The sequence below is a fragment of the Calonectris borealis genome, chromosome 1, assembly GCF_964195595.1.
Source record: "Calonectris borealis chromosome 1, bCalBor7.hap1.2, whole genome shotgun sequence".
NCBI classification, from domain to species: Eukaryota; Metazoa; Chordata; class Aves; order Procellariiformes; family Procellariidae; genus Calonectris; species Calonectris borealis.
Window position 1 is genome coordinate 16,272,277 of NC_134312.1, and position 17,319 is coordinate 16,289,595.

At 41.8% G+C, this 17,319-nt stretch overlaps 2 protein-coding genes across 5 annotated transcripts in view; both read left to right on the forward strand.

Moving 5' to 3' along the window:
• Positions 1-8,156, forward strand: part of SLC26A4 (solute carrier family 26 member 4) — a 28,686-nt gene extending 20,530 nt beyond the window's left edge. Inside the window, exons 17-20 of the mRNA XM_075145678.1 lie at positions 640-694; positions 1,021-1,166; positions 2,340-2,423; positions 4,097-8,156. Coding sequence (XP_075001779.1) covers positions 640-694; positions 1,021-1,166; positions 2,340-2,423; positions 4,097-4,120 — 309 coding nt within the window. The 3' untranslated portion in view covers positions 4,121-8,156. The remainder of the gene's footprint in view (positions 1-639; positions 695-1,020; positions 1,167-2,339; positions 2,424-4,096) is intronic.
• Positions 8,157-8,306: 150 nt separating this feature from the next.
• CBLL1 (Cbl proto-oncogene like 1) lies at positions 8,307-16,742 on the forward strand. Of its 4 annotated transcripts, none has more exons than XM_075145719.1 (6): positions 8,307-8,571; positions 11,344-11,511; positions 11,850-11,950; positions 12,174-12,257; positions 13,092-13,165; positions 13,727-16,742. In XM_075145719.1, the coding sequence occupies exons 1-6, from the start codon at positions 8,559-8,561 to the stop codon at positions 14,766-14,768; spliced, it is 1,482 nt and encodes a 493-aa protein (XP_075001820.1). In that variant the 5' UTR covers positions 8,307-8,558; the 3' UTR covers positions 14,769-16,742. The 4 variants fall into 4 exon arrangements, with proteins under 4 accessions (XP_075001820.1, XP_075001791.1, XP_075001800.1 ...); XM_075145690.1 differs by having other exon boundaries at positions 8,466-8,571; positions 11,853-11,950; XM_075145699.1 differs by lacking the exon at positions 8,307-8,571 and adding an exon at positions 8,995-9,383.
• Positions 16,743-17,319: the final 577 nt, after the last annotated feature.

Consider the following 17,319-nt stretch of genomic DNA (forward strand, 5'->3'; position numbering starts at 1 on the left):
CCAGGGAGCCAGGGGTAGAATCCAGTCTCCCACCTTTTAACTAACTGAAATACAGGAATGCTGTGTGCCTTGCTTCAGCCTTCTGCCTAGTTTCAATTCAGTTCCGGCTTCGGAGACAAAAGAGATATGGGGTCCACAGACATGACCCTTTCCATATGCAGCTTTTTCATCCAAGAACAGGTCCATCTGGTGCACTGCATGAGGGAAAAATCTGTGTAAAAAAAATTTGCATGTGCCAGTGAAAGATTGTATCATATCACACATACATGGAGAGAAATAAAGCTTGCTCAGGCCCATGTCGTTCTTACTTGAAGAGACACGATTATTCATATTATGAGAACAGAATGAGAACCTTAACAGGCAGCAATGTATGTATATGTAAAGCTGAAAGTTCCACTTACATAGTCAAAGATAGGCCACTTCAGCAACCAGGTACTTAACTACTGGACCTTTAAGTATAGCAAAGTATACCAGTTCCTTATTTATGATGAATAAACAAAACATACAATTTGGAATGAAGACACTCAGAAACAAATGAAGTGTGTGTCCCCCTATACATTAGACATATAGACATACATGTATTTTCTCCTTACAGACTTTATTTATTTATGTCCTTGTTGCAAACTTTTATTTTTTTAGATAATTAGAGAGTTTGAGAGAATTGATGTGAGAGTATACTTTGCTTCATATCAAGGTAAACATCCAAATATTTCTACTACCACTTATGCAAAGAATAAAATGAAGATGAGAAGGGATCAGAAGGGATCTCTAGATGTGTCTGTGGGAGCATTTGTTCTAATAAAAATGTGAATTATCACACTGATAAACATAGTGGGCTGCGGTGGGACACAAAGAATGGTGGGCTTTAACGGAAATATGGAAAGCAAAAGTCAAGACAAAGCTATGATTGATTGATTGATTTGTACATTTGATTTCTGAAAGTTGCTACTATGTATTTTGACATTTATTTCTTAAATTTCTTCCAATTGTATTAACCTGTTATGACTTTCTTTTATTCAGACAACCTTATCTCTCAACTAGAACGGAGTGCCTTCTTTGATGATATTGTCAGAGAAGACATATTCTTCTTGACTGTCCATGATGCTGTGCTCTACATAAGGAACCAAGTGACATACCGTGACAACCAGGATCCCATATTTGAGAAGGTAAGGATATCCAGTAGTACGTTCCTTCTATCATCTAACATTCATTCTTGCAATTTCCATCACAGCATGGCACGTTCGAAAACTAGACACAGAGCTGTAGTACAAATAAAGTGAGAGTCTAGTAAATTGGACAGCTTCTGTAGTATATGAATATTTTGCTAGATCAAAGGAAGGGTCTGTCGACCCCAGGATCTTGTTAGTGAAAAGAACATGAGAAACGGGACATACGAAGAACACCTCATCCTTAGACACATTTTCTAGTTTCTGACAACTGGCAGCTTAAAAACTTCCTCAGCTGGAGGTTGCATTCGGACCATTATATTTAACTGTCACAGATGTAGTTTTCTTCAACGTGTCTGTCATACTCCTTTTGGAACCCCTTAACATGTTTTAGCTTGACACTATCCTGTGGAGATGGGTTCTGTAATTTTAAATATGTTATATGACAAATATTTCCCATTTGTTTTAAGCCTGTTGGATTTCTGGATTGCTAGTTGCAATGAATAATCATTCCCTGCTCCCTTTCCCAACACTATTAATAATTTCCTATACCCCTGATCAAAGCTAGAGAGTCCCATTCTACTTCGTGTGAATGTGCATGGAAGCTGTTCCACGCTAGTGTTCATTCCTACTGCCCTTCTCTGTGCATTTCCTAGTTGTATTCTGTGTTTTTTGAGATAACCAGAACCCTCTGTAGCATTTATAGATGTGGACCTACATTAGGAAAATGGCCTTATAATGTTCTCCTCTCTTTTCACCACAATTCCTTCCCTAGCAACCACTATTACAGTATTATGAATAAATAGTAATTAAAATCAATATTACTGATAAATAACTAGGATGGGACCCTTATTTTTTGATAATTTTTGCATACTATTATCTTATAGTAGAGATTAACATTTTGACAAAGCTATACAGCAGTTTAGAAATAGATTCTGCTTTTATCATTTTTACAAAGCCATAACTAGTGATATGGGGAGAGGCAGGACCGAAAGCTATTCAACATTTGAATTCCTCTCAGTGGAACTAAATTAACAGCTTTGTCAAGGAACAGTAAACAACAGACTCTTGTAAGTTGTGGAAGTTATCTTAAGGTACTTCACAGTAATAAATCAACTTAAATGATATGGACAACACGTAACTCATCATGTTCCTTAATGTCTTTCTGCCAAGATTTCGCTCATGCAGGAGTCTAAAGAACCCATAGAATTCACAGAAACAAGCCGGCCTGATGATGAACTTGATGTTCAGGAAGAGGTATGCACCTTAGAACTGAACGTGTCTATTACTTATAGAATACCGCTGGATCTATTCCTTTGCCTGTAGCATTGAGTCACGCTGTGAGACTATGCTGGATGAACTAAGCCCTCAAGCGTTTCCTTCTCCATAAATAAATACCCTCCCTGGGCACCTGAATGTCAGTGCTTAGTGGAGGAAGTCAAGTTTTTCTTGAAATGTAGTAGATTATATGTGCACAAGCATCTCCTGACCTCTGTCACTTTAGGACTACTTTTGCTTTATACAGGCTTATAAATAGATCTAAACACGAGTTAGGTGCTTAAAAGAAGATTTGGTAAGGCTTGAGGCACCAAAATTATGGTCAACTTCTCCCCTTCATTCCTCCTTTTAACACAGCAGACACCTTCTTGCACAACCTGAACATTTTACAGGAAGCTGCAGCAAAGCAATGTACTACATAACATAACTAACATGCAACAACACAAGTCCATTAAAGCAATACCATGGTATTTTGTATTTACAGAATACTGGCAGAAAATAAAGTAGCACTTATTGCTAAAATAACAGTGCAGCACACAGGCCACCTATTCAGAAAATAGGAGATTGGGCTAAATGCCCTTTTATAGCCCGAGATGGATTAAACCAATATCTTGGAAGCATTGCAACACTCCATGTAGGTAAAGGCACGATTATTATGTGTCCCTCCTATTATGCTACTGTGGTACTAGTCAGAACTCCATTCTTAATTCCCGATCTAAAACGGGGTAGTGCCCTGTGCTCGGCCTCTCTGCTCCAGCAACAGGAATGGAAAGGGGCTGGGGGCATGCTGTGACCCTTCCCTCTGTCATGCTCTAGCAAAATGCTGCAGCAAGGTTGCTGTGCATGTGGGGTGTAAAGGTCCCTGGAGGCAAGTGGGTAAGAGGAGGTTGTGGCTGGGTAGAGGTTCTCAGCATCACCCTGCATTGTAGTTTCTACCATGGCATGAAGTCCCGTAGGAAAAGGTAAGGTCAGCTTGGAAGGCAGATTGGTGAGAGGAGAAACTGAGACCCTAAGCAAAAGCCTCTCAAACTTCATCAGGGCTTGGTAAGTAGATTGTGATACTTGGTACTCCTGATTCACCCCCTCCTTTTTTGGTCAGTATGAATATTGCAAGAGACCCAAATATTATTCTTTATAACTAATATGGGGAGAAGCACTTTCCACTCCTCTGTAAGTCACAGTGCGGAGAGGAATGAAGGATTAAAAAAGCTAGACAGACACCATGATTGTGTAAGAAAAGCATTTGGGAATGGCAGGCCAAAAAGACTTGCATTCTTATTTCTATTCACAGGATTGCTTAGATATTTATATTATTGTCATCACATACGAAAAAAGAAGTCAGACACAAAACTACCAATCCAAAGTCAAAGAGTGTTCTGAGAGGTTTTTGTCCTCCACCTTTATAGACACATTTTGAAGGTGAGAGCTAGTAACCTTCAGACCTGCAGCCTCCCGACTGCATTGTCCGATGCAGAGACAAGTCAGAGGGCAGCTGCCTCAGAACAGTTACTTTCCCTGTACTTTCACTGAGGCCGGGTTGAACTTGGTAGTTTTTAGTTACATATACACAAACATTTTATTTTTCCAAGCGGTGTGTACTCAGAACTAACCATGGCCTGTTTCTCTCCACCTTTTGAAAACCATTTCACTAGGCTATGCGCAGACTTGCTTCATGAAGACGGACTGCTGGTACTGTCTCAACTGTGAATTCACAGCAATATTTATGCACCGGTACTATATAAGCATTTTCTGCAATGAAACCAATCTTTGCACTTGAAGAAAACCCTGATTGTTCATCTGAATGATACAGATCTCTAGAAATCTCCAAATTTTAGCTAACGTTATCCCAGAAATATTCTGGACCTTGATTCAGTAAGCACTTTTCAATATGATATATTGACAAAAAAAATCAGAAGAGTGTTACGAAAGATGTACTCAGTTTTGGGACTAGTCAGGCAGAAGGGGCATTACACTGTTTTATCAGTGTGTACAGGATGAAAAGCTGCTTTGTGCTCTGCCCAGGAGAGTTGAAGAGACCAAAATCTTTGGATGGCAGGCCTTTTGTTCTGTATTGGCACAATGCCTAGTGAGAGGGCAGGAGTTCTAGCTGGCCAAGGCTTTGCAATTCCAGAACATTAGTGTGAGCATACATGCTGACAAGTCTTGAAAAATGTATTGTGATCATTTTTTCCAAGCAATTCCTTAAATTGCTGCAGGTTGTTAGTTAACTGAAACAGCTGACGGGTGAAACAGTCACATGAACAGAAAACGGCACTGAACTACTATAAAACTTCAAATAGGATACGTTTCAATAGAAAAAACCCTTGGATGTGGGTTCATTAGTTCTGTATTAATCCCATTGTAGAAAATCATGCACTATTATTAATGATTGTCCCTAAAATGAAGTATACAGAGAAGATTATTTTGGCTAGGTTACATATCTTTCATCAAGAGGCAGATCAAGAATAAATTAGATTAACGAAAAACCTTAGTCCCCAAGTACTTAATGGAATCTGTAGAACAGGCTGCTACTGAGTGCAAGTAAGAAAGTCAGAATGTGATCTAGTATAGAGGTTGTTTTTTTTTTTTTAAAAATCAAATATAGGAGTTTATTTAGTTTAATGAATACTTATATTTTTATATAGCATATTTTTTTCTTTTAATATTCTACATCAAACTGCTGCTGTTCTTTTACATTTGACAGTCCATAATGCACAAGTGCAATAATTTACAAAAGATAAAGGATTTGACTTGCAAAACTTTAATCCTTACTTTAGGACTATATAAAATAGATAAGCAGGAAATCAGTGTTCTTACTTTTCATGAAGAAGAAATGTGTTTTGATGGAAAACAGACTGCTACCTTAAATTTTTTAGCACTACAGTAATTTTTTAAATGGAAAAAAACCCTGCATGGTGAGGGAGCAAATAATAACAAAAGTGTAAGAAATGTCCAGGTATAAAATCCCTTTAAGTTTCACAACGTGGGCTAATTAGCTTCAGTCTGTTCACATATTTAAGTCTCCTTATTTGATTAAGTCAGAGAAGTTTTCCTATATCACACTGCACAGAGAAGATTTTTGCTGCAAGTAATGTTAGCGGAAAAATCTCAGGTGAAAAACTAAGCACTAAATAAATTATTCTGTCCTAAGGACCTGAGTGAACTCCATCAAAATCAGTGAAAAAAATCCTATAACCTTCATTCAGTTGGACAGTATCTTACACAGTAGGTAACAGCACCAGACTGGCATCTTTATTCTCTAATTAAGGCAAAAACTTCAGTCCTCATGACAGTGAAGTTTCTCATTTCAAATGCGATACAGGCTTGAACCTAGATGGTATTGATGTTCCAGTCCAAGCCAGCAAAAATGCAGGTTTGTATTTACAAATAGACACCTGCCATTTCTATGTCAGATTGGCATCTCCACAAGCTGAGAATCAAGCATGTGTTTAAGCGGCAGATCAGACTGATCTGCACCTCCCCAGACGGAAGTACTAATTTCTATTTACACTAACGCTTAGGCTCAGGCTGTAATTTGACAATTCACGCTTTTAGCGCTACCTGTCCTCATTCTCTCTCCTTCCATTCACCCGCCTAACGCAGGAGGTTGGCACTTCTGCCCACATTACTGACAAAACTTTCCTATCGGGCCGTGGCCCCAACTTACATTAACCTGAACATAAGCCACAGTTGCCAGAGCACAGAGCACATAGCGATGAAGGACAAGGCCAGCAATATGTTTCTCAGAAGCTGTATTGCTTTTCTAAAGTGGATGTACAATTTATGTAGAAAGTAAAAGTAAAATATTCTACCTGGGACTGATAAGTGAGCTTTCAGCTAATTTTTATGCAGAACACATACTATGGAAAAGATGGTATAAAAAATTACAGCAGTGGATTTTTTTTTTCCTCAAGAGAACATCTGCACTGTGAAGTTTGAGTATAGATTCTTACTTGACAGAAATGAGGGCTTATATTATTTTTTGAACATTCTCCAGCCCGTGTCCATACAGGTATTTAGAAAAAGCAATTAAATATTCAACAGTCTTCCAGCTTCCTTTCCAAATATGACATTTCAGCTGAATTAATTGTGATAAAATAGGATGCAATGCACTTATCCTTGGCCTGCGTATTTCTTCAAGGCATGGTTGTATTTGTTCTTAATTTAACTGGCACAAAATAATCAACTTTTCCTGAACAGCATTGCACACAAAGCCTACGGTTACACAGAACGGTAAGAGCTAACATGCAGAAGGCGTTCAAATATGTCTCTCAGTGGGTCAGTGGGTACGTGCTTCTTAATTTTCTATGTATCCATCAAAATGAAGGATACCAAAATAATGGATTTTGCAATGAAGCTAAAATTCTATACAATTTTGTACTAATTCAAACATCTGTAAGTAATGCAACTAGACGTGCTTATCTTTTTTCCAGTAGAATGAAGAAGTGATATTTTTGTATGCATTTTGAGCATTACTATTCTGTCTTTGCATGTCAGGTATTAAATTTGGAGATATATTTTAAGTTTTTTACCCTTTTAAAAAGCTGCATTTTCAAAGTAGTTGTATTCATTAACTAGAAAATAAAGTTGTGCATACTGAAAACACGCTCCATGCATCTGCATGTTTGTTTTTTTCAAACAAGGAATTCACAATTCTTTGTGAATTCTTATTATGGGGAAATGAGGCATATTATGCAGGGATCAGTATCACACTTCCCTTGGGCCTGCCTTTTGAGGAGCAACAAAGACAAAAGGGAAAACCTGTTCTCTCTGCCTCCTGGGGATAAGACAAGGAACATTAGGCTTAAATGGCAGCTTTTATACGTTAAGGCTATAAAGATAATGAGAGACATTATAGGGACACAAGATCCCAATCCTGGAGACTTTAGTGAGACAACCACCAGTCTGAAGTGCTTGGAATAGAGTTGCCCCTACCTCAGGGCTGTGGAAGGACTGCTTGAGGGCACTTTCTACCCTATCACCTATGATTCAATTGTATTTATATTCCTTCCCTTCCCTCAGTGCTATAGAAGCGCTCTATAGACAGTATCCCACTCCATCACATAGGATTTACAAAACGCTAAGTTTATGGCAATTACACACGGTAGTCTCTTGAGGCAGTGAGCTCTATTGCTGTGAAGCTTTAGGGCGCGCTGGAGGCCCGCTGTTCCGAGCCATTGGCATTTCTACAGCCCCGATTGTCAGGGATCTGCCGTTTCCATGGTAAAACTTAAGGCTGACCGTTGGCAGCTGCGAGAGCCCAACGTGGTTTCAGGTTTGTCCGATTCCTTGGAAGCCCGCCCCATACAAACCACCCTCCCACCAAGCCCGCAGGCAGGGCGGTCACGGCTCCTGAGCAGAAAGGTCCCTCTCATTTTTCTTCAAGACGACACAGGGTCGCGCCTCCTTCTTCCCTGCTGGGGCTCCCACGCCTTCCGAAGTCCGGCACCGCCCCAGCCACCCAGGCGGGAGCGCGGTGAATCCCGCCCAGAGCGGCTGGAAGCGGCTCCCCGCGGGGCAGGAGCCCCCAGAGCCTGGGACGGGCCCCGAGCGGGACGCACTGCGCACCCATCAGCGGGCCGCGGGGCCTGACCGGAGCGCACAGAGACCCCCCCACACCTCCTCCGCGCCACCGGGCAGTGCCGGGAGGGAAGGCCCGGCCACTCCGCGGCTCCTAGCAGGGCGCCGCCCGCGCCCGCCGCCGCCATCTCCGCCAGTGCCTCCCGGCTCCCACCGTTCGCCGCAGCGCGCAGGCGCGGCGCAGGCGGCACTACACCCCCCAGGGGGCAGCGGTTTGCCAGCCGCGATCCCGGCAGGCACTGCGGAGCCGCCGCGCCTTCCTCCCCAGCCTCCTCGCAGAGCCTGTCGGGAACGAGGGTCCCGCTGCGGCGCGGCGCCGCTCCGCTCCACCCCGCCCCGCTGGGCCGAGCTCCCTCGCGGGCTCCACCATGGTCTCGTTGTCCTGCGGCGGCGCGGCCGCTCCACAGGGGCGCAGCGAGCGCGGTACCGCAAACACTTCCCCACTGCGCACTTTCTCACGCCTCCTCGCCCCTCTCCCGGCCGCTTCCGCTTCCGGCCGCACCCTTCCGCTCCCACAGTGCCCCGCGCCGAATCATGGACCACAATGGTGAGGAGGGGAGAGGCCGGGAGACCCATTTATACCCGTTCCCACGGGGGCCCGCTCCGCGCTGCCGGGGGGGGAGAGGCCGCGCGCGGGGCCGCCGGGTGCGGGGCGGTGCCAGGGTAGCGGCGGGATGCGGCCCAGCGCCCGGTAACGCCGGCGGGGCCCGGGTTCGCCGCGGTTCCCCGAGGCCCGCGCGGCGGGGCCTGGTCTCCCCTCAGCGCCGGGCTGGCGGTCCCCCGCTCCCCCCTTCCCCCGGCCGCCTCTGCGCCCTCCAACGGTCGCGCCCGGCGCGCGGCGGCCCCGCCTCCACCCCCTCGGCACGGCGGGGCTCGGCGGCGGCCTGAGGGGCCGCCCCGCGGCTGGAGCCCCCCCACCCGCCCCGGGGTCGGCTGCCGAGCGCGGAGGGGGCTGACGCAGCGTCAGGCGCGGCCGCTGCCGGCGGCGGCTGCGCGCTCTCGGGCAGCGCCGGGGCGGGCGGGCGGCCTTGCGCTAAACGGCGCGGGGTGCGCGGAGGCCGTCGGCCTGCAGCGGGTGGAAGCAGCCTGTCGCGTTTCGGAGGTGGCGGCCAGGCGCTTGTTGGCCCGCGGCGTTTCTCGAGATCGGTGCCGATAATGCGTTTTCTGGTTCCGTAGTTGTGCTCTGGAGAGGAAACTTTCTCCTGCGCTTAAATTTGGTTTCGTAGCTTTGGTACTTTGCTGGTTAGCGTGCTGGCGTAGTCTAATGAATAAATGAGCGGACGTGGTTTTTTTTCTAGGGTATTTTTGGGTTTTTTCTTCCCCTTAGCAAAGATTGCATCATAAATTTATATGTATAAGGTATAGTATTTGAGCTATATTTATGAATTTAAAAACCTGAAATACAAAAATAAAACTTAAGTTGATGAAGGTCATAGTTCAGGAGGATGTATCACCTCAGTTAGAGCTTCTCTTAAGTAGTCTTAACAATTTTGGTATGTTTTTCGTATTTTCTTCTGGACTTAATCCTGCTAGTTCTGCTTACACAGGCTGCAATTTATTATCCTTCCATGAAACATGAATGACTAATAAACTTGCTAGTTTGGATTAGCTGAGCAGGTAATCCATGTAAATATTCCTAGCTTGCAAAGGTATATGGAAAACATGTGTCAGAACTTAATTGTTTCTTATTGGCAGTTCAATGGACTGAATAATACACAAGTGTTTTTTTTTTTAAATTTGTTTTAGTTATCCCTATTTGCAAGTGGATTGAGGTCCTGCGGAGACTTCTGGTCTATGGTGTTGCATTTTTGAGTATTCTGGTAAAAAACAGAATTTCCCAACAAGTGGAAAATAGACAGCTTTAGCATTATTATCTCTGACGTTCTAGGCCAGCAGTGTCTCGGGAAGCCTGGTGTCGTAGTTGTACGTTTGCTGGGTCATCTGTTTAGCCAACAGGACAGCCTAAACAAAAGCAACAACTGAGCAAAAGTAAAATCAGGCTTTATTGGTTTTGCCTTTTTACATATTGCCTTTTGGAGTGAAACATGTCAGCCCCAGTGCTGAGAGGAATAAATGCATTTGATCTATCAGAGGAAATTGAGGACTCTTGATTTTGAGGTGGAGTGACTGTCAGGGCACAGTCCCAATTTGAAACTTTGTTGAAGTTCCTAGTTTTGGTGGTAGCAACTGAATAACTTAGAGCAATCTCTTTTCCTTTTTTTTTTTCTGTTTTTCCTCCTACTTTTTGTGTTGTGCGGGGTGGTTATAGGCTTTGAAGGACAGTAGTTTGTGAGGCATTGTGCAGAATTACACTAATGGGGCCCTAATTTCAGCGTCCAGATGCTACCGTGCTGTAATCCTTTGGGGTCTCAGTGACCATTCCAGGGCTGCAGTGCTGTATCAAGTGGGACGGCAGGGATCACAGTGGCACAGCTTGTGGCACACCCCTCTGAGGCTGAGCATGTCCTGCTTTGAAACGCTTGTCAACATGGCATTTTCAACTAAAGTGAAAGTGAGCTGGGTAGATTCGTGAAGGACATCATTTTATTTGTGTATGAATAAGATGCTATGCAGTGGTTTAAGGCAGACTCACTGGAAGTTGAGGGGGTTGTACCCCCTTCATTGGTGTTGCTCGTTGCAATACCCCCTCTAGATTACCTCTTGGAGTCTGCATCTGCTGATGCACATGCCAGGCTATTTCTTGCTTCCTTTGCGGTGGTACTCAGATTTAGATCTGGTTACAGAGGATTCTGTATGTAGTGGGGAGCAATAATTTTCAGTTTAGCAAGGATACTACTACGTACTTTGAAGTACTGATATTCTTGAGATATTTTATGCTAAACTTCTAAGTGATATGTCAAGATGCTGAGTGAATATGGAAACTAGTTTCCTTCCAACTTTAATAAACAACTTGCATAAATTGTAAAAATTATCTTTCCTCATAAGAAATTCTATGTTTACAAGGTTGTACAAAGAATTGACTCTTCATTACTATTCACGCTGTGAGAGGAGCTATACAATTAATGTTTTTTTTCCTGTTGCGGAGGAATGACAGACTAGCTAACTTCTTAAAATATCTTTATTTTTAGAACTAGATGTCCTAAAATCATGGTTGTTCCCAATACGATTTTGTGACTTGATTTCTAGAAGAAATTGTATGTGAAGATATTTATTTTCTAGTGATTAAACTTTGATATGTTGTATGAGTCTTAAACAAGCTTTAAAAATTATTTTTCTTAAAACCCTTCTGTTAATATTTAGCCTCTTTAGAAACTATTAGGTAAGTGAAAAATTAAAAACTTTTTTTTTTCTTTCATAGACAATGATTTGCAAGGAACAAATAGTTCAGGATCATTGGGTGGTCTTGATGTTCGTAGAAGAATCCCTATAAAGCTTATCTCAAAACAGACCAGTAAAACGAAACCTGCACCACGAACTCCAAGAAATATGAACAGGATGCCTTCAAAGACACAAGCTGGTGATGAAGGTAAATTAATGTACATACTAGCCCTGTAGTAGGGAAGCGTATTGTTCTGCAGCATTGTTCAAGACTTTATTCAGTCTTGGAGACTTGGAGTCCAACGTCCTGCCCAAGTGCAAAACAAGTTTCAAATTTCCGGGTACTGCTGTACTATAAAGATTAAATGGTGCACATTCCCAAAACAGACTGTACCTTTCTGTAGAATGGGCCCAGCAGATTAGAAGTGCTGTGGCATTTCTTGATGATTTCAGTACAGAATGACACATGCTCTTAATAGCAGACGGTTTCAATTAGGAAAGCGTTGTGGTTGGCTCGTGTCTTTCTTCTTTTTCTTCTTTCCACAGAAGAATTTGATTATAACGAAGAGGAGCGATACGAATGCAAAGGAGGTGAAATGTTTGGCAATCAAAGGAGGTTCCCTGGACCCATCTTTTGGGACTATAAGGTGAATCTTACCAAACTGTAGGTAGTCCTGGTAGATACCCTCTTAAATAAAAGTGCTTCCATTACTTTTGACTGACTGAAAATACATTCTCTGCTTTCTCATGTTTGTGTTCTTGCTTCCTTCTGAACTAGTTCAGAAATAATGGGTGTGTTGGTGATAATTGAAATGAGAAGCTTTAGTGATGTTGGATTTTGTTCTCCCACCCTCTTTTCTATCCTATCAGATAAACTTGCTGGGGGAAAAGGATGACACACCGGTCCATTTCTGTGATAAGTGTGGATTGCCCATCAAAATGTATGGACGCATGGTGAGTGAAATTATCAGTGAAGATGCAGCCATGGTTTCCCTTTAGGTAAAATTAGGTTTTACTATGTCTCTATGAGGCCTCTAGAGGTTACTGATTTCAGCAGGCTTCTGAATAAACAGCAGAAGAATATTGGGATGGAACCAGGGACCTTCACTGCTGAAGTGTTTTTGTTCCATCTGTCTGGCTGATTTCGCTTTACCCCCTGATTTAATAAAGTAAGCTTGAAAATGTTAAACAAAAAATCAAAACACCATCACCAACAAAAAAACCTTCAAGTTCAGTGGGTTTTGACCTTACACAACTTAGCTTTAAAAATAAGCTCTTTATCTCAATTAAAGACTTGCAATGAAGTTAGAAAACACTGTTCACTTTTATGTCCCTTTAAAATTAGTGTAACAAAATCCCTGAGATTAATTTAGATTTCTAAGTGTGATGTAACAGGCTTCAGGATCTGACTTAATGACAGTTAATGCTTTTAAAACTTCCCTTCCTTGCCAGCAAGACAAGTGTAATTAGATTGCATATGCAGTTTCTGTAAGTGTTCAGTGTTGGTGTTACTGCAAGACTTAAACTTTTGCCTATATGTTTTTGCCAACTCTTAAAAAACCAAACAAACCTACCCCCAAAAAACCCAAACTCAACACGAACTGTTTTAGAAAGTTTCTATGCGAAGATGCTGTAAACTGCTAACTACCACTATGCCTTTTCACTTCATAGGTAACTTAGTTACTTCTGTTATTAGAAATTGTGTGCTGGAGGGACGAACTGTATTCTGCAAAATGACATAGATATTTATATATTATATTTATTAACAGAGCCATCTTTTGTCTCTAGATACCTTGCAAGCATGTTTTCTGCTATGACTGTGCTATACTACATGAGAAAAAGGGGGACAAAATGTGTCCAGGGTAAGTTATATCCAGATTTGTTATTAAAGGAAATGTAGGAAAGTAACTTGAATATTTTATTTCAGATACTGCATTAACATGGTTCTTATTTATGTACACTTAGCAGAGGCAGTAAAGTACTCTCTACTACACCACTTGATTATAGTTTCCTATTCCATATTTTGGGATTGTAAGAGATCAGTGTTTACTCTGTTGTTCAAGTATTTGTGTAGATAACCTGTTATTGATCTAATTTGAAAAGGAATAAATGGCAGTTTCATTTACTTAGTGAGAGTGACTCTTGGTAAGTCTTAATGTGCAGAAGGAATTTGTGAGAGTGTGATGTTATTTATACATTTCCACCTCATGAAATTTTTGTGTTCTTCCATAGTTGTGTTTGGAGACTTAAAAACTAGATAAACTTCAAAATCAATGAAATGTTTCTTTCATTGCTACAGTGGGGAAAAAATTGTCAGTTCTAATTTGGGTAATTATGGTAAACTGGTTGACTTTTAACAAAAAAAAAAATTGCAGATTGAGCTCTCTGTGATGACCATAAACCAATGTTCTCTTCCGATTTAGCTGTAATGAACCTGTGCAGCGGATCGAGCAGTGTGTCCGAGGGTCTCTTTTCATGTGTAGCATTGTTCAAGGATGCAAGAGAACTTACCTATCACAGAGGGACTTACAAGCTCACATCAACCACCGTCATATGAGAGCTGGAAAGCCTGTTACTCGTCCTCCAATTGAACCTGTACATCCTCCTATTGCCCCACCGCCTGCCGAAATTCCTGAGCGTTTCATAATGCCACCTGAGAAACATCATATGAGCCACATTCCGCCAAAGCAGCATATCATGATGCCACCACCTCCTTTACAGCACGTGCCACATGAGCATTATAACCAGCCACACGAAGACATTCGTGCGCCTCCTGCAGAGATGTCAATGGCTCCACCGCCACCTCGCCCAGTCAGTCAGGACACCTTCCGCATCTCAACAAGAAAACACAGCAACTTAATAACTGTCCCTATTCAGGATGATTCGAATTCAGGTGCTCGAGAACCACCTCCACCAGCCCCTGCACCTGCTCATCATCATCCTGAATACCAGGGTCAACCAGTGGTATCGCACCCTCATCATATTATGCCTCCGCAGCAACATTATGCACCACCCCCACCACCACCTCCACCAATAAGCCATCCGCTGCAGCATCCTCCCCAGGCAGCAGGTACTCCTCACATGGTATATAGCCAAGCTCCTCCACCTCCAATGACCTCTGCTCCTCCGCCAATAACCCCGCCACCTGGACATATAATTGCCCAGATGCCACCATATATGAATCATCCTCCTCCAGGACCTCCCCCTCCTCAGCACGGAGGCCCACCTGTAAATGTAAATGCACCCCCTCCCCATCACTATAACCCTAACTCTTTGCCACAGTTCAGTGAAGACCAAGGAACTCTTAGTCCCCCTTTCACACAGCCTGGGGGAATGAGTCCAGGGATATGGCCAGCTCCAAGGGGGCCGCCTCCGCCTCCAAGGATGCAAGGGCCTCCTGCTCAGGCCCCGCTTCCTGGACCACACCACCCTGATCAAGCCAGATACAGACCCTATTACCAATGATAAGAGCGATTATATGAATAGAGTGCTATGAAGAGGATAAAACTATATACAACAGCCTTTTAATTAATTGTTTGGGGTTATTTTGTTGTGTTTTTTTTTAAATACTGTCATTATGACTGTAAGACATTTTGGGGTTTGAATCTTAAATGTTTTTTAAGCCTTGGCCGTAGGACTCTTCAAATATTCTGTAGTGGTAAAATAAGTGGCTTAGTAGACCACGGTTGCATTTTAACAGAACTTCTGTCTCTAGTGTGACTAAATTGTCCTAAGATGAACACTTGTAATATTATTTCCTGGAGAAAATGAACATGTGTTGTACCATTCTGAATATTGTTTTTGTTAAATCCAGTGTTTAGTTTCACTTGTGATACGTTTTTGTTAACCTGTGTACAATAATTAAATTGAAATATGGTTGTAAAAGTGGTGGGTTTTTATATGAAGTTGACACAGACACAGTTCCGGGACATGATTTCGGCACTAATACTTTCCAAATGGGCAGCGTAATGAAATATTAAAGGAACTTTAACATTTCTCCTACTGACAGTTATCATTACTTATAATAAATTCAGGCTATGGTGAATTCATGCCACTAGAAATCAGACATGCAGAATACTGCATTTCAGCTTTTTCTTTTTTTTTCTTTAAATTTATGCAGCGAGATCAATTTATCAAATAAGCTTTGGGCATGGCATGAAACCATGTAATAATGTACTGTGGGTTTTGGTGGGATTTTTTGTTTGTTTTAAAGCTAGTTTTGGTTCAGAAGGTTCTGATACATGTACACTACTCACTGGAGTTGAATTCAAACTTGTGTTTACCTATGGCTATGTTTGCGTAGAAGTGGCTGTGGATTGGCTTGCCATGTCTGTGAGAAGCAGATAATTTTTGGTAGGGAAGTGGTGTTTGCCTCTGTCACTTTATATAGTATGTACAGTAGGAAAACTTCCCATTTGGATAACCTGAAAGAAGTGGTCTGAAGTCCCTTATGTAGATATAAAGAAATAAAAAAGCTACAGATCCTTTATCTGTTTTGATTTTGTGATACAGATTTAATTGAACAGACAATAGTTAGATGTTTTGTTTTGCTTTTCTTAAAAAGTAGCAATATAAGCAGGCCCTCAGGTCTGTTTTGGCCCAAAATTTATGTTTTATAAGCATACTTTTAAAGACAAATACAATAAATATAAAATGAGAATGTTCTTTATTAGTGCAGCTGGTAGCAGAACCAGAAAATAATAAGACAGTACTGTCGGTTGTTTGGAGTGCTTATCTTTGCATTTCTAATCAATGTTAGTGCTAAACTTTTGTTTTTTCAAAATGCCACATTTCTAGCAGTGGTGCTTTTAGATGAAGAAATCTTGTGGTTTTTTCCTAAGGTTTGTAATTTCCTACTGTTCTCGAATAATCTGAACCATCTTAAAGCCTCAGTGTTTCTATTTATTTTGTAGACATTCTTTCCTGCCTCATAAGTGTTAAGTTTATGAAAGAGCTTTGGCAGTGCAACATACCAAATTTTGTAATTTTACGTATAAACTGCATATTTTTAATTACCAGAGCAAGGGCTCTTTAGATTTACTCTCTGTCCTTGACTGCCATTGATTTCCTTGTGACCATGGGCAAATCTTTTAGACTACCTTTCAAATAAGTAAGTACTTCTTTAGAGATGTGCAAATAAATTCTGAGAAATACAAATAAATTCTGGGGTATACAAATGGCCAGTAAGTGTCAACTGATTAGAAGTCTGCTTAGCTGTAATATGCTTCTTTCGAAGACAGAGTTCTTTGTTCTGGTTTCTCTGAAAAATAAGTAATTTTAAATAAAACACACTGGCGAAGAAAAAGAGGCTGATTGTGATAGTGTGCTCTGGTACGGGGTTGGTTGAAAATTTACTGTTACAGTGTGTATGAAGGCGAAAATGACTCTGCCAGCATTGTTTTGTTTCAGTAACTTACAATAAACGTGAGGAGCTTTTAAGGACCCCCTTTTGTCACTGCTAAATTACTTGGCAGGAGGTAGGCTTAGGCTTAGGCTATATTACAGCATATAACTTCATCTGGGAGGAAATCTGCATGTCTGATTAATATTCTTTGACTGCAAAGCCAAACTTATCTGGGACGTACCTCTTTTAAACAGACTTACTGATGGTTCTAGGTACCAGCTTCATTTTGTTTAGGCTGAGAAGGTAACACGTGCAGGTTTACAAAGAGACCATGTGACAGGCTTTTGTGCAGGGAGATGCATGGACCTCACCTGTGTGCTCATTTTGGAAATGAGACGTTCTGAAATCAGCTATTACCTGTCAGTTGCAGGTGATGAGGAAATAAGGCAACTCTTTCCATCATGCTAGTTTTTAGAAATAAGTCAGGTTGCATACTTTTGTTGTATGTTAGCCAGTCTTGTGGAACAGATGAAGGGTTCAAACTTAATAATTCTGGGTCCACTGCTATTCTTCTTGGAAGTTATTGATAAAGTGCTTTTCTGAAAATGCTGCGGCGGTTGAATTGATTAAGGGAAAACAGCAGCCGTTGCTCTATCAAAAAGCATAAATGAC

What these genes read in the sequence shown, in the direction of transcription:
- CBLL1 (XM_075145719.1), top strand. An exon ending in CCATCTTTTGGGACTATAAG is followed by an intron (nt 11,951 to 12,173) that starts GTGAATCTTACC and finishes CTATCCTATCAG; the next exon opens with ATAAACTTGCTGGGGGAAAA. An exon ending in GGGGACAAAATGTGTCCAGG is followed by an intron (nt 13,166 to 13,726) that starts GTAAGTTATATC and finishes CTTCCGATTTAG; the next exon opens with CTGTAATGAACCTGTGCAGC.